Raw genomic sequence first — 21491 nt, forward strand, 5'->3', positions numbered from 1 at the left:
TGCTGCTTTGTGTCTGCCGATGTCGACCAAACAATCCGCGGCATCAGCATCCTTCGCACTCAGCCATTGTTTCATATTAGTGAATGCTGCTCAATAGTCTGGATATGTTACGATAATTTTCAACTAGTCGCGCATTGTTCGTCGTTACTCCGTCTGGATCGATGAGCTAAGTGAGAGCGCTTCCCGAGTCTCCGCGACAGCCTCAACTGCAGCTCTCCTGGGATCGCCGCGCACGAGAATCTCCAAGCCAAGATGTTCACCTTTACCCCCCTTCTAGGCGCGCAGTCTGCGTCATCGAAGGCTTCACAATCAATTCTCGAGCTTGATGGAGGAATCAAGATTCTTGTGGACGTCGGTTGGGATGACACCTTTGATCCTCTCGACCTGCAGGAACTTGAAAAGTGAGCTACCACTGCAGTCCTGTATATCTATCGGAGGAGTCAGTCTTCTAATATTATAATGATAGACATGTCCCGACCCTGTCGCTCATTCTTCTAACCCACGCTACACCCGCTCATATCGGTGCCTTTGCCCATTGTTGCAAGGCCTTCCCTCTCCTCACGCAAATCCCCGTCTACGCTACGAGTCCCGTCATTGCGCTCGGTCGCACGTTGCTACAGGATTTATACGCCTCTTCTCCGCTGGCCGCAACATTTCTACCCAAAGCCTCGATCTCCGAGCCCGGCGCTTCTACGGCCGCAGCATCAGCTGCTGCGTCGGTGGCCAAAGGCGATGAAAGCGCCGAAGCTACTCATGCCGGGCGCATCCTCCTCCAACCTCCTACCGCCGAAGAAATCGCCCGGTACTTCTCTTTGATACACCCTTTGAAATACTCACAACCACACCAACCGCTTCCGTCACCATTCTCCCCGCCCCTGAACGGCCTTACGCTGACCGCATACAACGCTGGACACACCGTTGGTGGTACGATATGGCATGTACAACATGGCATGGAGTCAATTGTCTATGCGGTCGACTGGAACCAAGCTCGAGAGAGCGTCGTCGCGGGCGCTGCCTGGTTTGGAGGTTCCGGTGCTAGTGGAACGGAGGTCATTGAGCAGCTGCGCAAACCTACGGCGCTGGTATGCAGTACCAGGGGAGGCGAACGGTTTGCATTGCCCGGAGGCAGGAAGAAACGGGATGACTTGCTGCTGGACATGATTCGGAGCACCATCGCCAAGGGTGGTACAGTGCTGATTCCTACGGATACTAGCGCTCGTGTGCTGGAGTTGGCTTATGCACTGGAACATGCCTGGCGCGATGCGGCAGGCTCTGGCCAGGGTGACGATGTACTGAAGGGGGCCGGACTATACCTGGCCGGCCGCAAAGCTAATACTACGATGCGACTGGCAAGGAGTATGCTGGAGTGGATGGACGAGAATATCGTGCGAGAGTTTGAGGCGGCCGAGGGTGTGGATGCAGCGACTGGTCAATCAAATACAGAAGGCCAACGTGCAGGTCAGAATCAGGGCAAAGCAGAAGGGAAGGGCGTGGGGCCTTTTACATTCAAACATCTCCGAATCTTGGAACGCAAAAAGCGATTAGAGAAGATTCTGTCCGACCAGAAGCCCAAGGTCATCCTGGCTTCCGATACGTCTCTGGACTGGGGATTCGCAAAGGACTCTCTTCGTTTGGTGGCGGAAGGTGCCAACAACCTGCTGCTGTTGACGGAGCCTCTGCACAAGGAGAGGATCACGGAGGGCCAGGAAAGCAGCCACAGGAAGACGCTCGGCAGTATGATCTGGCAGTGGTATGAAGAACGGAAGGATGGCGTCGCTCTGGAAAAGGCATCGGATGGTGAGATGCTGGAACAGGTGCACAGCGGAGGCCGGGACCTCTCCTGGACGGATGTGCGACGTGCGCCTTTGGACGCAGGCGAGCAGTTGCTCTACCAGCAGTATCTGGCCACGAAACGACAACTTCAAGATACCTCACAAGCAAGAGGACAAGAAAATCTTGACAATGCCGCCGACGCCCTCGATGACCGGTCAAGCTCTACATCAGAAGACTCGGAGACGGAACAGCAGGGTCGCGTCCTGAACTTCTCGACCTCATTGGCACACTCCAACCGAAACAAGCTCGGCCTCAGCGATGAAGACCTTGGCGTCAACATTCTCCTACGACGCAAGAATGTCTACGACTACGATGTACGAGGCAAGAAAGGTCGCGAGCGCATGTTCCCGTATGTGGCACCGCGGAAGAAGGGGGACGAGTATGGCGAGTTCATCCGGCCTGAGGAGTACCTCCGTGCCGAGGAACGTGAGGAGGCCGACATGCAGCAGCGCCGGACCGACTCCCAGACCAAGCTGGGACAGAAACGTCGCTGGGACGAAACAGCACCCCACGGACGTCGACTGTCGGGCAGTGGCGCCAAACGGCAAGCGCTTGGCGATGCGCAGAAACGGGATGTCAGCACTGCTGACGAACTGAGCCTCGCCGAAGACGGGGAAGTGGATGCCGCGGTATCCTCCGAGGATGAGGTGGAAGGACAGAGCTTCGAAGGGCCAGCGAAGGCAATATATGAAAAGGCTACACTGACAATAAATGCACGGCTGGCATACGTGGACTTTACGGGACTACACGACAAGCGCAGTCTGGAGATGCTCATCCCGCTCATCCAGCCCCGGAAGTTGATCCTGGTTGGTGGCATGAAACAGGAGACGACCGCATTGGCGAGCGAATGCCAGAAGCTCCTGGCAGCCAAATCCGGAATGGACGTTTCGGCCGCAGACTCGGCAGTCATCTTCACGCCAGTCAACGGCGAAGTTGTTGACGCCAGCGTCGACACCAACGCATGGATGGTCAAGTTGAGCAACAACCTGGTCCGGCGTTTGAAGTGGCAGCACGTACGCAGCCTGGGAGTGGTTACGCTGACGGCGCAGTTGCGGGGGCCGGAACAGGCCGTCCTGGACGATTCTACAGAAGAGAACCCCAGCAAGAAGCCGAAACTGTTGGAGGAGGAGAAGAAGGAAGAAGGAGGTAGCACCGAGGTCGCGACGAACGCACCACCAGAGGGGGCCAAACCATCAGCCGACAAGTCCGAGGTATACCCACTGCTGGATGTGCTGCCGGTCAACATGGCGGCGGGGACGCGGTCCATGACCCGGCCGCTCCATGTGGGCGACCTGCGGCTGGCAGATTTGCGCAAGATCATGCAAGGGGCCGGACATACGGCAGAATTCAGGGGCGAGGGAACGCTCCTTATCGATGGGATGGTGGCAGTGCGGAAGTCGGCGACGGGGCGGATTGAGATTGAAGCATCCGCGCAGTCTGCGGCGTCGACGAATCTAGGACGAGGAGGAGGGAGCTTCTTGGCTGTGAAGCAGAAGATTTATGAAGGATTGGCTGTTGTGTCGGGGAGTTAGGTGCTGCCACGGACCGGTTCGTCTGATGTTGGATTATACCAACCCAGTAGATTAAACAAGACATAAAATATCCGTTTACCCACTTACCTATGTATGAACTGTAGTATATGATGCATGCCATGACTTTGGCCCGTCAGCCGAATCCTCCGAATAGCACTGTGTAATTTAGCCCCATTAGCTGAGCGTGCAGGTAGTATACTACTGTAAGTCAGCATTATAACTCAATGGCACTTGTCACATCATCGTAGTGGTATAGTAGTTGATCATTAAATCGTGCACTAATACACATCTATCTACTATAAGTATACTATAAATGGACACGTCTCAGTCCCATCAAGCCACATTCTTAACTACTGTATGTTATTTACCCCTTTTCCTGCCCCAGATCCCGAAGGTGAATCAATAGTCGCGGGAGGGTGTTTCTGGAAGGGCTAGAACTATGATCTAGGGAAGGTCAGGCCAGGAGGCGGGAACTAGTTGTGTCAGATGGTGATAGTGTAGTTTGTGTGGGAGTCCAGATTGTATGTGTAGATATTTTTGGTAGATGGTATATGGTATATGCTAGTGAGTACATAGGTGGGTAGGGTTTTGGGATGAGTGAATCAGGGGGAGTATTATTATTATTATTATTATCTAATTAGTCTAGATTGGTGTGGTATACTAATGAAGATTTGTCGAGCATGTTCCTGGAATGATTAATTGAATGTGAGAGTATTGTTAGTGATTACTTTCAACCTGAGGTATCTATCTATCCATCTATCCATCTACCTAGTAACTAAGTGTCTAGTAAGATTACTCACAATGAGATCAATCTGTCTCAGATGTCAGCTTTCAATCCCTTAGTATTGGAAGTGGAACCTGCCATTCCTTGATTGCGAGCAGCGATACTTGTCTTACAGGTACACAGCAAGTACCCCGTAAACTTTGTAGAAACAACCAAATCGTGATCCCAACCACCGCCTTAGAGTAGTAATCAATCAATCCATTTATCCGGGGATATCCATCAAGGCAACAATAAACGAGGAGAAGAAGAGGAGGAGGCAAGCAGGGTTCCCCTCATCACGGCGGCATTCTCTCGGATCCGTCGGATAATCTCATCCATTCTATTCCCCCACCACAACCATCACCCACCACTTGCAATAGTAACTGGAAAGACCATTTTATCCAGAGCACCACACATACACACACACCAACCACCAAAGCAACTTGAAGTGATAGACAAGATACGAAGTACTACTACTAGGAGGAGGGGTAAATTGTGAAACACATCCAAAACACACCTACCTAACCCCCACTCACCATCAGCACCATCAGCAGTTGGTTTAACCCACCACGTCAACCATCAAACATACACACTCTCGTTGGCTGAATAAGCACAATGGGTTAAGGATAACCATGACATACGTAACGTCCATTGACTGGTGGAGTACGGCCCAAAAATCAATCGAAACGGAATCGATCTTTGAATCTTGAATGGACAATGCGGGCGGATCCGCGGTTGACCAATGGGATGTGGGGGATCCATGAAAGGATAAGGTTGGTGTGGTGGCCAATCATATTGAAGGAATGGGGGGTAGGGCAGGCAGGGCACCTGTTTTTACCGCTTTGCTTGCTTTAGGCTGGTGTTCATTGTTGCTTGGTTGGGTTTCTTCAGCGGTTAGAAACTGTGACAACACTCAATATTTTGTGTATGTGTGTGGTAAGAATATTATTATCATGTTTACAGAGAAATAATATTCCATTCTGTGAAAGTGCAAGTGAAATGGCTGCCTAACTGGCCAATTATATTTTTTTTTTGTCTTGTGTCTGTCGTTGTTCTTCCGTATATTTGGTACTTACTTACGTATTGCGCCACTTTCTTTCTTTTTCCATTTTCTATTTTTCTTCCCGTTTTCTTTTTTGCCTCGTAGGTGACTAACCAACCAACCAAGTAACCAACCGCGGAATTGAAGAACCCAATTCACACACACACACACACCTATTATACTCCGTAGTACAACACAGTATCTACGGATCGAGAGCGTGTGTGCGTGCGTGGTAAGAACCGGCACATGGGAGGGTGAGAATCCCGCGAAGTTTAGTTGCCTCTTCAACCTACATTCATCGTGTGGGGATACTCTACAGAGTAACTAATCCAGTTTAACTCCTCGTTGTATTTCTACATTAATAATCCTTCCTTCTTACTAACCACACAAAATAAACATGCACAGTACAATAGTGGGCTATCTAGTTAGTTAACTAAAGAATTACCACAATATGTGTCATCCTCAATATCCTTGTCGGGCACACACACACCCCTCCTCTCCCCTCTCAGCCGAGCGGGAGCAGCACAGCAGAAAAAGAAAGTCTAGAACCCAGACTCAACTCCATCGGTGAGAAAGAAAGACAGGACAAAAGATGGGTGGGTCCCAGATCCAGCCCAATCGATGAATCTGAATCGGGGCTGGGAAGAATGGATGAAATGGAAGAGGCGCCCGCCGCCGGCGGCCGGCCGCCCATTCAGTTGTGATTCGGGCCCCACTTTTGGATGGAGTCTTCAAGGGGATCCACTATGGCTGATTTTTGCCTGTCCACGGAGTAGTTACGTAGTTGGTGTGTTCCTCCACAAGTAATTCGGTAAGTAGGTGGGAGGGGAGGGGAGGGGAGGGGAGGGGTTACTTTGTGAGTCACTGTCTGCTCTTCTTGGAGGGCATATGTACTGTATGTAGAGTAGGTGAATTCGGAAAGTAAAAAGTAGGTGTAAATAGTTCCTGCATTAAGCTATTAAACTATTGTTTTCTTGTTCATCTGTAGGTTTGTTCTGGAATTAGGGTATTTGATCTGTCAGATCGAAGGTATACATGTATAGTACTTAGGTTGTGGGTTGTCAGAACTTTGAATGGGAATACTGTTGTGGATTTGGATAGGAGTGTTCGATGTGTGTGATTGTATTGTAGGGATGAGGGAGGGATTAGGGGGGTGTGACAGATTGTGTTGGTTGGTTGGTTGTATTCCTTCTGGAGGAGTAATATTGATCTTGTGAGTGCTAAGTCAATTTAATTGAGGGGACAGTTACACCGATTATACTTCTGACAGGTCAGACATTGAGTTCGATGTCAATTATTGATCAAGTACTTCGTATAGGTATTTCTGAGGTATACCACTTCTCCATAGGAGAAGAGAATAGTAGACGGAAGTAACTGGGAAAAAAAGAGAGAAGGTATGAGAGAAGGTATTTTGTAAGATATTTTTTTCTTCTATCAAAGCAAGTCTATAGGCATAATTCATGTGATCTCAAATCACTACATACATAACCGCATAGCACAGCAAGCGAAATCCACCAAAAGGTGTAGGTGTAATTCACGAAAGAGAGAGTGTTGTGTTGTTCTGCTTTGTCTTGTGCGCAACTCATCCAGGAGGCAGATCAAGTCAATCTATACAGGAGAACTTTCAAAACCAAAACCCATCCGACCCATGGTATATTCCAAAAAAGAAAAACTCCATTCCATCCATCTCTTTCTTCAAATCCCAATTGATTGATTGATTTGAGGGATCCGTTTAACCCAGAGTAAGAGTGAACTGAGTGTCAATGGGGCAGCCGTGAGTGGCCTCGTTGTCATCGGGCTGGTTGTAGGCCTCAGCGCACTCAGTGTCACCAGCCTCGCAGTTGACAGAAGGGCAGTTGTCACCCTCCTCGGAAGGAGTGACGGAGAAACCGTACTTGGTGAAAGCAGAGTCACTGCCGAGGTTGATGCAGGACATGTCCCAGTAGATGGTGTCACCATCCTCAGTGTACTCGAACTGGAGGACATCGGACTGGCTCTCAGTGGTGGACAGCTTGATGGAGATACCACCACCGTTGTCGTTAGATTGCCAGGACTCGGAGTAGCTACCACCGCCCGCAGAAAGGGTATGCATGTTACTGACTCTATCAGAAACAGTCCACGCGTAGACGGTAGTGTTGCTCATGTTGTTGGAGATGGAGACGCCGCCGGAGCCAGAAGAGGTACCGTTGCGACGAACCATGTTGTTGCTGAAGGAGTGGGGAAGAGCCGTGGCAGCGGTGGCCAGAGCGGCAGTGAGGATGGTCTTGAAGAACATTTTGATTGTTGTAGTGGAAGAAAAGAGATTGACTCGAAAAGATGAGATTTTTGTTCTGTTGTCAAAGATTGACAAGTTGTGATTGTTCAGAGAAGAACGAGAAGTAGTTGGTAAAGTCCAAAAGAGAGAGGACTAAAAGGAAGGCAGACTAGTCTGATCGACAGACTAATATCAGATGTATCAAAAAAGAGAGAGAGAATGACAGGTCAGACAAAGCTGATCAAGAGAGTGTCAGTGGATTTGCTGATGGATAGAAGAGCAAAAGGTGCAGCGAGATGCATCCTTATATAGCTTTTTGCGGCGGCAAGGCATCCAACCGTCGGCGAAGAGATCGGCTAGTGGTCACCACTGCAATTGCTGCTGTTCCTGGCCGTTTCAACGAATCGCCGCCAGAGGCGCAGGGGTAAAAAGTTTGTTCGACTTTGGGTTCCACATGGCCACTGACGTGGATTGGATTGTCCCTGGCGAGCCATGAATTGCATTTTGAATTTTTTTTTTTTTTTTTTTTCTTCTTCTTTTTGCCTTTTCGCTGATTTACAAGTTGTGCTGGAAGTTGGGCGCGGGTGGAGAAGAAGTTCCTGGAGACGCCACGAGACGGAATCCACTGCCATCTGCCATACGCAGATTTCCATTCCACTACACCGTAGGCAGTTAGTTGATGGAGTATTGTGAAAGTGGTGGTGTGGGTGCTGACAGCGTCTGCAGTGGGTGTGTACACTCTACAGTACTACGAAGATACACTCATCACCACCCACTACGTAGTACTACCTTGTCCCTCGTCCACTTAGTATATTCACCCATCTAGACCTCGATCCATCCACTAGATACATAATAGATACTTGTCTAGAATCTCTCATTTCTTTCAAATTCCATGCCTATCCCATCCCAATATTAACAATGAATTTTTAGTCATAGTACGGAGTCAAGTAACTAATTCATATTGATCCCAAAAATAGGCACTCAATAATACTCCCTTTTCCCCTAAACCACACCAGCATGGCAGTTACCTACCTTCCGACCCAACTCCCTTCTTTCATCCATCCATCCATTCATCGACTGACACTCCACAAAACCCCAAGTTCGCCTTTCCCTGGGCCCAAAAAAGTCAAAGTAGTGTACCAATTCTCGGAGGCCGTGGAAATACACCCACTTCCTATCCCGACGCGTGGTAATAACACCTATCACTAATAAACTAGTGTGTGCCCACAAGCCCTGCACCGTTCCAGACTCTCTCTCGGAACCAGTGAGTCAATTCTGACTGACTTGACTGGCGTGGATCAAAGAACTTCCACTCATTCCCCAGTCCAATGGCAATGGCAATGGGGCGAATAGAAAAAGAACGCACTGTCTTCTTCCACCCAATCCACGGATCGGAATTCTTCGCTTGCTCGTCTGTCCTGCCTTGCCTGTTCTTTTTCGCTCGCTGCTCGTCCGAGAAAAACTGAGTAATCAATTCATTATTTTATCCGTGTGGTGTCGATTCCACCAACGACAATCAATGCCTACGCAATCTCAGTCAATTCACCTGGTGGAGATGAACCACACATACACACTGTTCATCGGACGAGAAGTGCTGTGCTTAGGCCACCACCACCACTCACCCACCCACTAACTAACTCCTAACTAATTCTAGTCTCCGAACCTAGTCCGACCTTATTCTGCCTTTTCCCGATTTTCTTCCTTTTTTCCTTGTAGAGAAAAGAAAAGTCTTCGATTTGGGTGGATGGAAAGTCTAGAACGTTGTGCCATCTAGATTTTGTGGTCTTCTCTTTCTTTCTTTCTTCCCTTCCCCTCCTGCTAAGAATCTTTACCCCCTCATTGCCCCCCTCTTCTTGAATTTCTCGTGTGCCTATCCTTTCTGGGAAGGTGTTGCCTCTTTATTGTACGTCTTTTTTCTCTTTACATGGTGTGATTGTGGTGGCACAGACACTTGCGCATACACCTCACTACTATTACGCCATACCTGCCTTATTCTACTTACTTACTACTGCTTACTGCTTACTGCTGCTTGCTGGGCATTGTCTGATCGTGAGAAAGAAAAAGACCCTGAAAAGGATCCCAAGAATCCAAACTGAACGGAACTGAACCCTTTCTGTCAACGCTCTTCTCAACCGTGGTATATTGCAAGTCACTGCCGCTTCTGGAACACACCCCCTTCTCTTCCAAATTCTTTCTCTTGAACCAAAATATGTGTAGAAATGTTTCCTGTACCCTGTATTCAACCCCCCCCCGTCTATCCTACCAATATGGCGCTCGGAGACCCGCTAAACTCGTCAATCCCCCCTCCCCCGCTGTATCCTCGCGTTTGCGATGCCCCGCCAGCTCTAGGTTGATTTGCCGGTGAATGTGTACCAGCCAGTCTACCGAGCTCTGCGCCTCGTTGTTGCGGTCCTCTACCAGCATCCGCGCAAACTCGTACTCCGCCCCGTCTAGACCCTGCCGCGCCAGCTGGATCGTCACGGCCTTGGATCCCCGGATCGTTGAGAAGTACTGCAGTAAATTGCGCACCTGCGCGTTCAAATGCGTCTCCAGCACTGGGATCGTCGAGGTCTGTGGACTCAACCCCTGCAGCGACGTCTGGCCCTCGCCAAACAGGTCCTCCAGGAGGTTGGGCGACACATGTGAATGCAGCCACAACAGGCACTGCTGCCCATTGTCCACCAGGTACGCCCCGCCTTCCTCAATTTTGGAGAAGCTGGCCCGCAGCGAGGGGGGCACTTGCAGTTGTCCCTGTTCGTTGGGGAACCCGTCGGTCGGCTGCATGTTGTGGATCGGAATAATGCGGGGGTACAGGTACAGTGACAGCTCCGTGCACCCGATGGACCGCAGCATCCGCATGTCGTGGATGCGTCGGTCCGACGCCTCTTGTCCGCCTGCATGCTGTCAGACAACCGTGTTTCTCCGATTGACGGTGAGCGAAAGGGGAATTGAGCGGTCTTACCTTTAATAGCCCGCGACTTGATCAGGCTGAGCATGTACATCGAGAACTCTTTCAGGTTCTCTGGCAACACCAATTGTCCGGGAGGATGAGATCCAGAGAAGATCTTGCGGTATCCGCTGAAGATGTCCACCGTCCTCTCGGAAACGCTTGCCCGGATGTCCTTGAGGGACTTGTCTAGGGTCTTGGAGGCCGCTGTAGTTTTCGTTAGCATTTGTCATTCCTGCCGATAGAGCAAACATACCATCCTTGGCCACCATAGCGACCACTGCGTCCTGATCCACAAACTTCATCGTCTCCATGCCACCCTCATTCACTGCAGCCACGGTGTTGATGCACCGCACCCGACGCTGGCCATTAGCCGAGGTATACAGCAAGGCTGCCTGGAAGTGGGCATCCAGCTTCGGGTCGAGCTTTCCATCGTAGCTGAACACTACTCCGATAGCCTTGTCGGCGTCGATGGCTCCGATTTCGAGATCGGCCCCGAATGTATGTTGGACAAAGTTGCCATGATAGCCCGACACCTGCAGCCCGTTCGAACAACGGACCTTCATCAGGGCCTGGTAGCCCGTCTCTCGCGTGATAGCATGTGCCAATTCCTTCGAGAGCTTCCGAATATCGCGAGGTGCGTGGAAGTTCGGGTAGAAAAAGGTCTCACCGCCGGTTACCTCAGGGACGTGGCCTGCCAACGTTAGCGTAGTCAGGCAGGGTAGCGCGTGTCAACTCACCAATCGTAGCAACATCCATGTAGGTTCCGCTCGGTGCTGCGATAAACATGTCCAGTCCGATTCCAGCTTCAGCCAGATGCCCGGCCGTCTCACGCCATCCTGCATGCTCGGTCGTGAACAGTTTCCTCTCCGCATCGGTGCCGTGGACCTTGGGGTCGTCCCGTAGGGACAGCGCACCAGGACCCCAAGTGGGCAGGCTAGCGATCGTGCCCACGATCTTACCGCCAGTCGGTCTCAAGGCAGACAATGCCGCGTTGAGGGCGGGCAGCAAGGCTGGCTGTGGGTTCTTGACATGAGAGAAGATGGTCGGGATGCGCTGCAGCAGAGAGGTGATGACGTCCCTAGTTTTGTTAGTTGCATAGTTCCACCACGATCGTGTAAGAGACGCACTTAGACTCGTAGGGGTCAACAAACAGCCCCTCACTGAGAGGGACGAACGGCTCCTCCAAATCGGTCATCACCATCATCTGTGCCTGGTCGAGTTGTGCCTGGAACTGTAAGCTTGGTAGCGACAAGGGATGATTCGAGAACCTACACTAAGGTTGTAGAAGTGCACCTCCTTGTCATAAGTGACAATGCCAACCTTGGCGCCTTCAGGTATCCGCCTTGAGGGGGCCTCATCCTCGGGATTTTCCGTCTCCTCGCTGTACAACGCTTCCATGATACCCTTGCACACGCCCTTCAGGAATCCCTTGTTCACCGATTCCTGGCTGACATCAATCAAGAATAGCCACTGAAGACCAACAGGCTCCTTATTCCAGTAATCCTTCGGCACCAAGAACTCCACGGTTCCCATCATCAGCTCCGGACGCTGCATGCGGTCGATGCGCGAGCCGGACGGGTCCAGCGGGGCAAAGTATTCTGGCGGCACATCGTTGGGGAATGTGCACATGTTACAGACAAACTTGTTTCCGCCGGAGCGGAACGACATGAAGGGATTGATATACGCTCTGCACCGGCGGCACCGCGGCGGCCCGGCGTCGCCAAAGTCCAGCACCGGGATCGGCTGCTCGCCGTCTAGGCGCGCCAACGGCTGCAATACCATGCCCAGAGGAAGGCCGGTCGAGGAGAGGAAGTCGGAGGTGGATGGGATGTTGTTCAAGGTGAGACGGGCGTACTTGGGGGACGAATTGCCCTGGTCGTGGGCGACGAACGGAACCGCCGCCGGAGGAGGAAGATGCCGCTCCATCGTCGGGTACACATGATTGAAGTAGTATTGCGCAGGTATATCGCGAGACCGGGGAATGCTGGGAATCTGCTCCGGATCGACCTTCCCTTGTGTCGGAACTGCACCGGCACCACCTCCGAACGCTGGGTTCACGGGGGCGGGGATGCTCGCGGCGGGCGAGATGGGACGAGGTGCTTGGTTCAAGCCGGTGTTGAGGAACTGCGAGGTTGGCTGCATGGGGTCCTGGGGAGCAGCTGCGAAGGGTTGCGCGACGGATGCCGAAGCACCAGCGATCTCATGGTGCGCATGCCGATGCTTCTTCTTGCTTGACCGGGCCGCTCCTCCTTCACCTCCCATTATTCCCAAACCACTCATCTGGGACGCTAGCCCAGCCATTCCGGGGTCCACAGGGGCACCCCCCGCAGCTTGCGGATCGGCTTGGTATGCGAATTGTGACGGTGGTTGTTGCAGAGGCTGCTGTGCTGGCGGGGGAGAGCCATAGGCGGGCCATTGTTGATTAGGGGCAGGGACTCCGTACGCAGCACCGGGCTGGGGAGGCGAAGGGCCGGGAGGAACTCCAGCGGCAGGATAGCCTTGCGGAGGCACCTGATATGCCATTTGATTGGGATCGGAGGGGTTTTCACCAGGAACCGGAGCCTGGCCGTAGGTATGATACATGTTGGGGTCGGCCATAGTGCTTCATAACGCGGGGGAAGCAAATCAACGAATGTGGACGAGGGGACAGAGGGATCGATCACCGGCGAAGAGAAACCCTGTCAGCCACGGACCATCACTGAATGCTGCAAGACGACAGCCGGGAAGGGTTTGCACCAAGAAAAGGGGAAGTATAGCAATTAATCGCAACTGACCACCTAAACACTTCCTCGTCGGAGGAGAACCCGTGGCCTTGGCCGCTTCCCCCCTCTCGGCCTAGCGCCTGCTTATTCAGCGGCCACATTTATGGCACTGTTGGTCTATCTCGATGCCCGGACTCAGGTACAGTCAACTATAATAGTCACAACTGAACCCTAAACCATACAAGGATATCGTGCATAATTGGTGTCTATGATATATACGGATTAGTTGGTTGAATAGTGCACTTGGGTGGGTGGGAAGATTCCATATGAAAAGACCCATGCGAACGGCAGGAATTACTCCGCAGTGCGCGATGTATTCATCTGCCCAACTCTTATTGATGGCTCAGTGGTTGGGCTCCTGGTCACAGCATAGCCTCGTAAACATCCGGGATTGCTTTTTCTCTGTTGAAATATCTGGACAGTGGCCCTCGGATGCCAGTGTCTTTTGAAAATGTTTTAGTCGATCCAAATCAGACATTCATATCGTGTTGTGATAGAGTTAACGAAGATCTCATCCTGTATTCTCTGAAGGATGAAGTTATGCGATGCCTGCCAGAGCATCGACATCCGAGATCTCTTGCAATCTTACCATGATACCCGGGAGCTTTATCTAACAAGGGACCCTTGGACTGGCTGGTCCTACAATATTCTCAAATCCAAGGGGTTTCAGGCACACCACGCGAATATCACCGCTCTTCATGATGCTGTGAAGATTGGCTGTGAATTTTGCAGAATGGTTTGGGCACATCATTGTCACTTCTGGTCCCAAAAGAGTGACATAAAATACTGCGTTGACACTGAGACGCATGAGTCGGACGATTGTGCATGTAAGCGATGTCAAGGGCCGCTGCTCTTTTCTATCCATCAGGGAATCGGTCGTCATCATCACTGCCTTCGGTTGGTAGTCCTAGTCATGCCAGATGATAAGGGGAAGCGAGACCCGAATATCTGCAACGATGTCGGAGTAATCGCAAAGTTGAATATATGCACTGCTAAGAGTAAGGTACCCAGAGGCTGGAAGGCTCAGAGAGTACGCTAACGCCGAAAAGGCGCAGAGATACCAGAGCGAGACGCACATCTCCTTGAAGATGTTGGTCGTGATGAATTGCCTTTTGATCTACGCTCTGAGAGATGTCTTTCTCTGGCGGTCAGTTGGCTAGATAAATGCTGCCGGAAGCATGCAAAATGCGATGGATACGAAGACGGAGCGCATTTTCTTCCCACACGAGTCATTGACGTAGGGGACTCGCTCATACAACCACATTTACACGTCAGTGCAGACGGTGAAACCGGGAAATGGGCGGCACTGAGCTATTGCTGGGGCGGAGACTCGAATTTCATTCTCAGCGCCTCGTCTGTTGACAATCTCCGCAGCGGACGATCCCTGGCGACCTTTCCAGCCACTCTACGGGACGCTGTCCTGGTGACAAGAGCACTGGGACTACGATACTTATGGATCGACTCTCTCTGTATTTTTCAAGATGACAGTAACGACTGGGCGGTCGAAGCTTCAAGAATGAGCCGCATATACAGACATGCGGCTGTCACCATCGCCGCTACCAGCGCAGAAACTGCGGACGACGGATTTCTAGACAAAAGGGCACCGTACTTTAGCTGCCCTTTCCCTTGGCGTCGATGGTCCCACAAAAGTAGCGTCAATGATGTTTCGCGCGCGTATCCTGTTGTCCTTCGGGGTTACACGGATATGGTTGACAAGGAGCCGGCACGGCATTCGCGCTGGGCCACCAGAGGCTGGACATTCCAAGAGGAATTACTGTCGAAAAGACTATTGTATTACACTAAAGAAGAGATGATTTGGAAATGCCGCACTGGGACGGTTAGGGAGCCAGAAAAGAAACCCACTACTGCCTCTATCATAGAGGCTCCAGGGCCACTACCGGTTCCTCTGCCTAAGCCAGATAAAGTATGCAACGCATATTTCATGCCAGATCCCTATCTGAATTGGTACCTGCTGCTGGAAAACTATGTATCACGGGATCTCAAATTCGAAAGAGATCGCTTGCCGGCGATCGAAGCATTGGCCGAGTTCTTCTATGCACCGCTAGGAGAACAGTACTGCGCGGGATTATGGAGGGGGGACCTCTTGTTTGGGTTATTATGGAGCACACACCGTAATGGGCACTACCCAGGGCCGCTTGCTAGCACCGCTAAATGCTCTGAGGTTCGGAATCTCAGTTATGAATACGAACATAATAGAAAAATATATGCTCCGGTGGGTGTCTATTCAAAGCAACGCAAGCCGTCCTGGAGCTGGATTGGGACAGACACTTATGTCGGTTTGAAGTGGCCCCGGTTGAGATGGTTGCGCAAATACAAATATCTAGCAAAGATTGTCGATTACAAGGCCCACGGCCAGCTTCATGGCGTCTTCGGCCATATAAAGGGCGCGGAACTAACCCTGGAAGCGCCGTATCGGCACCTCCACTTGAGACTCGATAGCTATTCCAAGTCCCGATGGAACCTCACGCGGGTTGTACAAAGGGCCCTTATACGACCTGGTCCGTTGGAAAGCATGAGGGAGCTGGCGCAGGTCGCTCTTGCGAGACCTGGCTACCTCGCAGAAACGGAAACGAGCGGCTCTGTTATCGTTCCGAGCAGCAGCACGGACTTCACTTTAATCCAAGTTGCAGAAGTGACCAATTTTGATCCACCAGTGCTCTATCTCCTCATTCTACAGCCACAGACGAGAAGTGCAGCCAGCAGCAGTGGAACGCATCGTTATCGTAGAGTTGGGTTGCTGCGGCTCAGGCCTTATCAAGGCCACCCCAGGCACAGCATCAGGGAGGCTGTGACAGCATGTCTGGAGCGTGAGGCCTATGATGAAGTTACCTCAGAGAAATGGCCAATCGGAAGCTTTGTGATTGACTAGTAGTATAGGAGGTGGAATATATCGGAACCCGACGTCTTATGAGCAAGCATTCATCTTTGGCTTTGACCGGACTGCCCTTTGGCTACTCTTTTTGAATGGAGGGCATTAGGAAATATTTGAATCGTGCAGTAAATAAGTGCATGCTATGATTATACAAGTTGCCTTCAAGTGTTATTATGATCACTCTTCACCACTGTCACTTTTACGAGGGCTAACAGATCCTACCTTGCATGCGCAGCTTAGAGCATACTCTGCGACTTCGCTCATATCGCTAAAGCCAGTGGTTCCACTAATTCAGTACTGGTATATAAAAAGCTCATCGTTGTTTCTCATATCATGCTTACCAAGACTGTTGTGCTTCAATGGCGCACTGGTTTTCTAACATCTATCTAGTACAGTTGACGTGAACTTAGGGGTGGACTGCGCGGAGCAAACCCGTGCGCAGTCCGTTACCTGAGAACGTAAGAAGCTATCTGAAACCAGACGCCATGAATCAGAATGATTCGAGAATTATGCGAGGATGTCCTCGGAGTATAAGCGTAGGAGGTGTAGGGATGCCCTTGCTGGGATTTATCAGTTCGGCCCTGATAAGAATGCATCTCATGCATCTACCCTTCCCCCAGCCACTTCTGTCGAAATTCGAATTCCTTCTTCCCACGATGGGATTCTATCCGATTTTCTGACCTTTCCAAATGTTGAAAACCTACCGGCTTTCTCAATCTGTTATCTATCATTAGTAATCCTTCAAATTCGTCGCCGGTGCTCGCAGTGATCCTCGCGGGGTTCTCACCGACCCTTGATCGGCAACTGAGCGGGTGAAGTTCCGCATCGACTGATCCCGACGATCACTGGTCGGAAACTACAGAGCTAACTGGAATATCGCTTCCGACACACCACACGCTCTCGTTGCTTCATTCATTTCTAGGGATAAATTATATTCACGCACTTAGTGCGATGGCCTCCATCCACGACAATGACGAGCTTCTCTTAGCCCGCATTGGCTACAAACAGGTATGGCCTAAGCGCCTGTATCCCCCCATCTGGTGCCTGACAGTTCCAGGAATTGAAACGCGAATTCTCAAAATGGTCCACTGTCTCTTATGCCATCTCCATCCTAGGCATACTAGGCTCAGTGCCTGCCACTTTCGGCGCTCCCCTGGCTGCAGGAGGCCCAGCAACCGCAGTATGGTGTTGGTTCGTGGGCTCCTGCATGGCCTTGTGTATCGGCAGCTCGGTGGCAGAGCTGGTCTCTGCTTACCCTACTGCCGGGGGCATGTACTTTGTTACAAAGCATGTAGTTCCAGATGAACATGTGCCCATCTTCTCCTGGGTACAGGGGTGGTGTAACCTCCTCGGACAGACGGCGGGAGTGTCCAGTGTCGCCTATACTGTCAGCCAGATGTTACTTGCTTGCGCGAGTATGAATTCGGAGCTTGTGGATGGGCAGTATTCATACTCACCGTAGGTCATCGGCTGTAGTCTGTCAACTATCTTAGCTAACGGGATAGTTCTGCATTGGATACGGTGCTCTTATCTGTGATATTGCTCTGCCTACTGGGTGTGATCTGCTCGATGACTACCAAGTCTCTGCACCAGATCTTCCTTTGGTTTGCCCCAATAAATAGTATGTCATTTTCTCGAGTAATTAGAACACAGCTGACCAACCAGTTGCCGCGACATTCTGTATCTGCTTCTCCCTGTTATGGTTCACCCCGGAGAAGCAACCAGCTACCTGGGTGTTCACCCGCTTCACAGATGGATCCGGATGGGGATCGAAAGTATTCTCATTCCTACTAGGCTTCATCTCAGTTGCATGGACAATGACCGACTACGATGGAACCACACAGTACGTCTACCTTACATCTATGCCAATACCCAGACCTGCTCACACATAGCCCCAGCATGTCCGAGGAAACGCACAACGCAGCAGCCCTAGGCCCCCTAGCTATTCAATGGGCCGTGATAGTATCCGGCATACTCGGCTGGATCCTGACTATATCAATGTGCTTCTGTCTCACCGACTACGAAGGCATCCTCAACACCCCCACCGGCCTCCCAGCAGCCCAGATCTTCCTCAACGCCGGAGGAAAACTAGGTGGTTCAGCGATGTGGGGACTAGCAATCCTCGTACAGTTCTTCACAGGCTGTTCCGCTATGCTAGCAGACACCCGAATGGCCTACGCATTTGCTCGTGACGAAGCCCTACCCTTTTCTTCGTACGTTCCCTACTCCACCTCTTATCCAAACAAGCAACCCCAACTAACAGCACGAACCACTTAGCTTCCTCTCCCAAATAAACCCCTACACCCAAACCCCCGTCAACGCCGTTTGGTTCGTCGTCTTCTTCAGCATCTGCCTAAACTGCATTGCCATCGGCTCGACTCACACCGCCACCGCCATCTTCAGCATCACCGCGCCGGCATTAGACCTCTCCTACGTGTCTGTGATTCTAGCGCATCAGATATACCGAAAGCAGGTCAAGTTCATCGAGGGGCCGTTTACGTTGGGAAGATGGGGACCGTACATCAACTGGGTATCGGTAATCTGGGTTATGTTTATCAGCTCGGTGCTGTTCTTTCCGCCGACGGTGCCGGTGACGGTGTCGAATATGTACGTTCATATCCCTTAATTGAGTATCCAGACGAGGCTGATTAGTGATAAGGAACTACGGTATCTGCGTCGGTATTTTCATCGCTGCGTTTGCGCTGGTTTGGTGGTGGGTTGCTGCGAGGGGGTGAGTTATCTTTCTATTTCTTCACGAGTTATAAAGAAGAGAGTGGTTACTGACTAGATGAACAGGAGATACACTGGCCCTCGAACAACGGAACATATGCAACCTATTCCGACTGAGGAACCGGGTCTTGACTATGGGACTATGCAGTAATGAAGGACACCATCTCTCCCGTTGCATACATCAATCTTTCCGACGTAACTATCCATTTCGGATCAAACTCCAGCAGCTGGAAGGTACCTTACCCCCTGAGAACAGATAGAGATCGAGTAGAATAGACTTATCTTCTTGGATTTGATATACGCATTAATATGGATTAGTCCGTGGTTACTACCTACCTTCGAAAATCGGGTAATTATACTTCCAGTAACCAAACCCACCTCCACCTCTATATTCTCTCTCTACACACATCATAAAATCATCGACGATCACGATCACGATCATCATTCATACCACACACCCCCTCTCTATCCCTCTCGGATTTCAGCTCCGCTCCTTACTAAATATCATCCCAAAAACAAATCTACTTCTAGTTACTGATAAGTAAATCAGCACTTACAATAACCAAGCCAAGACATCCGATCTACATGCCAAACCCATTTATCCACCCATCCATCCATCTAGTATCAACTTCTAAACTGGAAATACGCAGTAGTACTAGTAGCAACGATTCATGCCCAACCAATTCCAACCCGACTTTACTAATTAGTACCAGTACGCCAAATCCCAAGAGGGGAAAGAGATTAGCGGGAGCTTATCTACAACCATACACATATGGACTGCAGAATGCAGGGGAAAGGGAAAAAGAAAAGAAAATAAGACGAATGATGATAAGGAGAAGAAAAAAAAAAAATAGGAACTAAAATAAAAGCAAGCATATTCAGGAACAGGTATGTGTCAGTGGAAGTTAATTTGGACCTACTGCTGTATGGTTGCCTTGGGTAGCTAGTATCCAGTTGGGTGCATTGGGAGGTTGGTGGTTGACTAGTGGATATTTTGCTGTAGCTATTGCTATGTTGATGAAAAGTAATGTGGAATCTGGTATAAGGATTGATAAAGATAATAATCTTAACTATCTGTATATACAATGCAGTAATCTTATACATGTATCACAAGAATGAAAAAGAAGAAATATCATCACGACTCATCAGACGCATACTCCGTCATATATATATAAATACATCTCAAAACCATTCCCACCGGCCAGTGTCCCTTTTGGTATGTTGGTATACGGAACTGTGCCCCTATCCATGCCCGCTGACGCCATGTCCGTCCGTCTCGCTTTGGGGCTGATCCCCTTGGGTCCTGTTGCCCATTCGCCATTCGGTAGACCAGAAAAAGAAAAGAATGGTAAAGAAGAAAGAAGACAAAAGGAAGAAAAAAGAAAAAGAAGAAAGAAATACATACATCGAACAACGAAAAGATCGTCACCAGTAAGAATGACGGACCATGCAACCGGACCGAACCGAAAAGAAGAAAATATGCAAGCTGCAAATCGAAGCGGCCAATAGCCTAGGTAATCAAGAAATCCATATTCATGTCGCTGATGATCTTCTCCCAGTCCCAACTTTCTTCCATTTTCGTGTCCATTACTTCCCACACTCGCTCCACCACCTTGAAGGCGGGCTCGATGTTGCGGAGATTGGAGTAGCCCTTGAGGGTCTCAAAACCCTTCTTGATCCTCTCCCGCTGGCGGGGCACGAAGGCAGAACAGCCCAGGAGGAACAGTGGCATCAGCACAATACTGTAGGCACCTGCATCCTGAGGTAGCTGGTCCAGAAAAGAAAGTCCGTCGTCCACAACCTGCGCAATTTTCTCACTTGGTCGGGACGGGCGGATGGTGCGGTACAGGTAGACCCAGGTGGACTGGCGATATAGTTGCGCCAGGTAGTAATTCGGCGTGTTGGGCGTATACGAGGTCTCCCAAGCCCGGATGGCGGAGTCGATGGAGACGGCGTCGCCAAGAATCTGGTAGTCAACCGCAGGCTCGTAGCCTTCATTGGACCGCTGTCGAATCCGGTCTCGAATCCGAGTTACCTCGGAGATATAATTGAACAGACCATCAAACACTCCAAGGAACATCCCTGCCTGCGCGTGTGGCACAAAGTCAGGCAGCCGTAAGCCGCCCTGCAGATGGGCGGGGCGGCGATCCAGAGAAGTGATAGAGTTGGAGACATCATGGTACTGGAAGAACTCGACAATAAACTGCCGGAACTTCTCATTCCTCGGCTGCTGCGTCGACAGCAAGTACCGGGCCGCATCCATGTGGGGTCGGTATTCTCCTTTGGTCTCTCCTTCACAGATGGTGTTCAAGCTGAGAGCTATCGTGGATGCGATTATGGGATCTTCGATAAGAAGCTCAGGGTCTTGCTCAGCAGTACCCGAAGACGCTGTGATATTATCCTTGAGATCCCTGATAGCACGGTGGTAGTGATAGAACTTTCGCTCCTCCAACATCGGATCATGATGGAGACCTGATAGGTGCGATCCCGAGAGGCACATGAGCGAGTGCATTAAACCTCGGTGCTGAGTGGCCATCGGGAGCAAGATCTCCTTGAACGGGTTGGAGTCATCGTTGATCAGGGTCAAGACGCGACTAAAGCCATAGACGAAATGATCGAGGAAGCGTCGGTCAATCTCGGTTTCGATGCCGTCGATAAGCAGCGGTAGAGAGCGGGCAACCATGTTCTGGGTGCGAACTGCTGTGGAACCAAGGAGTCAGAACGTTCACACA

The 21491-nt window shown here is 50.7% G+C and overlaps 6 protein-coding genes across 6 annotated transcripts; 3 read left to right on the plus strand and 3 right to left on the minus strand.

Annotated features, from left to right (window-relative positions):
• The first annotated feature begins 43 nt into the window (after positions 1-43).
• BO87DRAFT_454907 (cleavage polyadenylation factor subunit CFT2) lies at positions 44-3445 on the plus strand. The gene is made up of 2 exons (XM_025628602.1): positions 44-401; positions 467-3445. The coding sequence occupies exons 1-2, from the start codon at positions 253-255 to the stop codon at positions 3363-3365; spliced, it is 3048 nt and encodes a 1015-aa protein (XP_025484533.1). The 5' UTR covers positions 44-252; the 3' UTR covers positions 3366-3445.
• A 3218-nt stretch (positions 3446-6663) lies between these two features.
• BO87DRAFT_372274 (putative extracellular thaumatin domain protein) lies at positions 6664-7851 on the minus strand. Its single transcript, XM_025622242.1, has one exon. The coding sequence runs from the start codon at positions 7443-7445 to the stop codon at positions 6903-6905; it is 543 nt and encodes a 180-aa protein (XP_025484534.1). The 5' UTR covers positions 7446-7851; the 3' UTR covers positions 6664-6902.
• Positions 7852-9683: 1832 nt separating this feature from the next.
• On the minus strand, positions 9684-12972 carry BO87DRAFT_297317 (Sec23/Sec24 family protein; the record flags this gene model as incomplete). The annotated part of the gene is made up of 6 exons (XM_025619018.1): positions 9684-10318; positions 10387-10578; positions 10628-11065; positions 11112-11452; positions 11502-11599; positions 11647-12972. 6 exons carry the CDS (start codon positions 12970-12972, stop codon positions 9684-9686), a joined length of 3030 nt encoding a protein of 1009 aa, XP_025484535.1.
• An 897-nt stretch (positions 12973-13869) lies between these two features.
• On the plus strand, positions 13870-16026 carry BO87DRAFT_403027 (HET domain-containing protein; the record flags this gene model as incomplete). Its single annotated transcript, XM_025625730.1, has 3 exons — positions 13870-13963; positions 14048-14134; positions 14186-16026. 3 exons carry the CDS (start codon positions 13870-13872, stop codon positions 16024-16026), a joined length of 2022 nt encoding a protein of 673 aa, XP_025484536.1.
• A 907-nt stretch (positions 16027-16933) lies between these two features.
• On the plus strand, positions 16934-19023 carry BO87DRAFT_348793 (amino acid permease). The gene is made up of 8 exons (XM_025620986.1): positions 16934-17037; positions 17087-17487; positions 17535-17650; positions 17695-17872; positions 17928-18242; positions 18307-18636; positions 18689-18760; positions 18826-19023. The coding sequence occupies exons 1-8, from the start codon at positions 16981-16983 to the stop codon at positions 18908-18910; spliced, it is 1554 nt and encodes a 517-aa protein (XP_025484537.1). The 5' UTR covers positions 16934-16980; the 3' UTR covers positions 18911-19023.
• Positions 19024-19801: 778 nt separating this feature from the next.
• Positions 19802-21457, minus strand: BO87DRAFT_372278 (fungal specific transcription factor domain-containing protein). The gene has a single exon (XM_025622243.1). It carries the CDS (start codon positions 21440-21442, stop codon positions 20270-20272), a length of 1173 nt encoding a protein of 390 aa, XP_025484538.1. The 5' UTR covers positions 21443-21457; the 3' UTR covers positions 19802-20269.
• Between the last annotated feature and the right edge of the window lie 34 nt (positions 21458-21491).

Source organism: Aspergillus neoniger (assembly GCF_003184625.1).
Source record: "Aspergillus neoniger CBS 115656 unplaced genomic scaffold BO87scaffold_2, whole genome shotgun sequence".
Taxonomy (NCBI): Eukaryota; Fungi; Ascomycota; class Eurotiomycetes; order Eurotiales; family Aspergillaceae; genus Aspergillus; species Aspergillus neoniger.

What these genes read in the sequence shown, in the direction of transcription:
- BO87DRAFT_348793 (XM_025620986.1), top strand. Translation starts at nt 16,981, where the DNA reads ATGGCCTCCATCCACGACAATGACGAGCTTCTCTTAGCCCGCATTGGC. An exon ending in CCCGCATTGGCTACAAACAG is followed by an intron (nt 17,038 to 17,086) that starts GTATGGCCTAAG and finishes TGACAGTTCCAG; the next exon opens with GAATTGAAACGCGAATTCTC. An exon ending in GGGCAGTATTCATACTCACC is followed by an intron (nt 17,488 to 17,534) that starts GTAGGTCATCGG and finishes CTAACGGGATAG; the next exon opens with TTCTGCATTGGATACGGTGC.
- BO87DRAFT_372278 (XM_025622243.1), bottom strand. Translation starts at nt 21,442, where the DNA reads ATGGTTGCCCGCTCTCTACCGCTGCTTATCGACGGCATCGAAACCGAG.
- BO87DRAFT_454907 (XM_025628602.1), top strand. Translation starts at nt 253, where the DNA reads ATGTTCACCTTTACCCCCCTTCTAGGCGCGCAGTCTGCGTCATCGAAG. An exon ending in GACCTGCAGGAACTTGAAAA is followed by an intron (nt 402 to 466) that starts GTGAGCTACCAC and finishes TTATAATGATAG; the next exon opens with ACATGTCCCGACCCTGTCGC.
- BO87DRAFT_372274 (XM_025622242.1), bottom strand. Translation starts at nt 7,445, where the DNA reads ATGTTCTTCAAGACCATCCTCACTGCCGCTCTGGCCACCGCTGCCACG.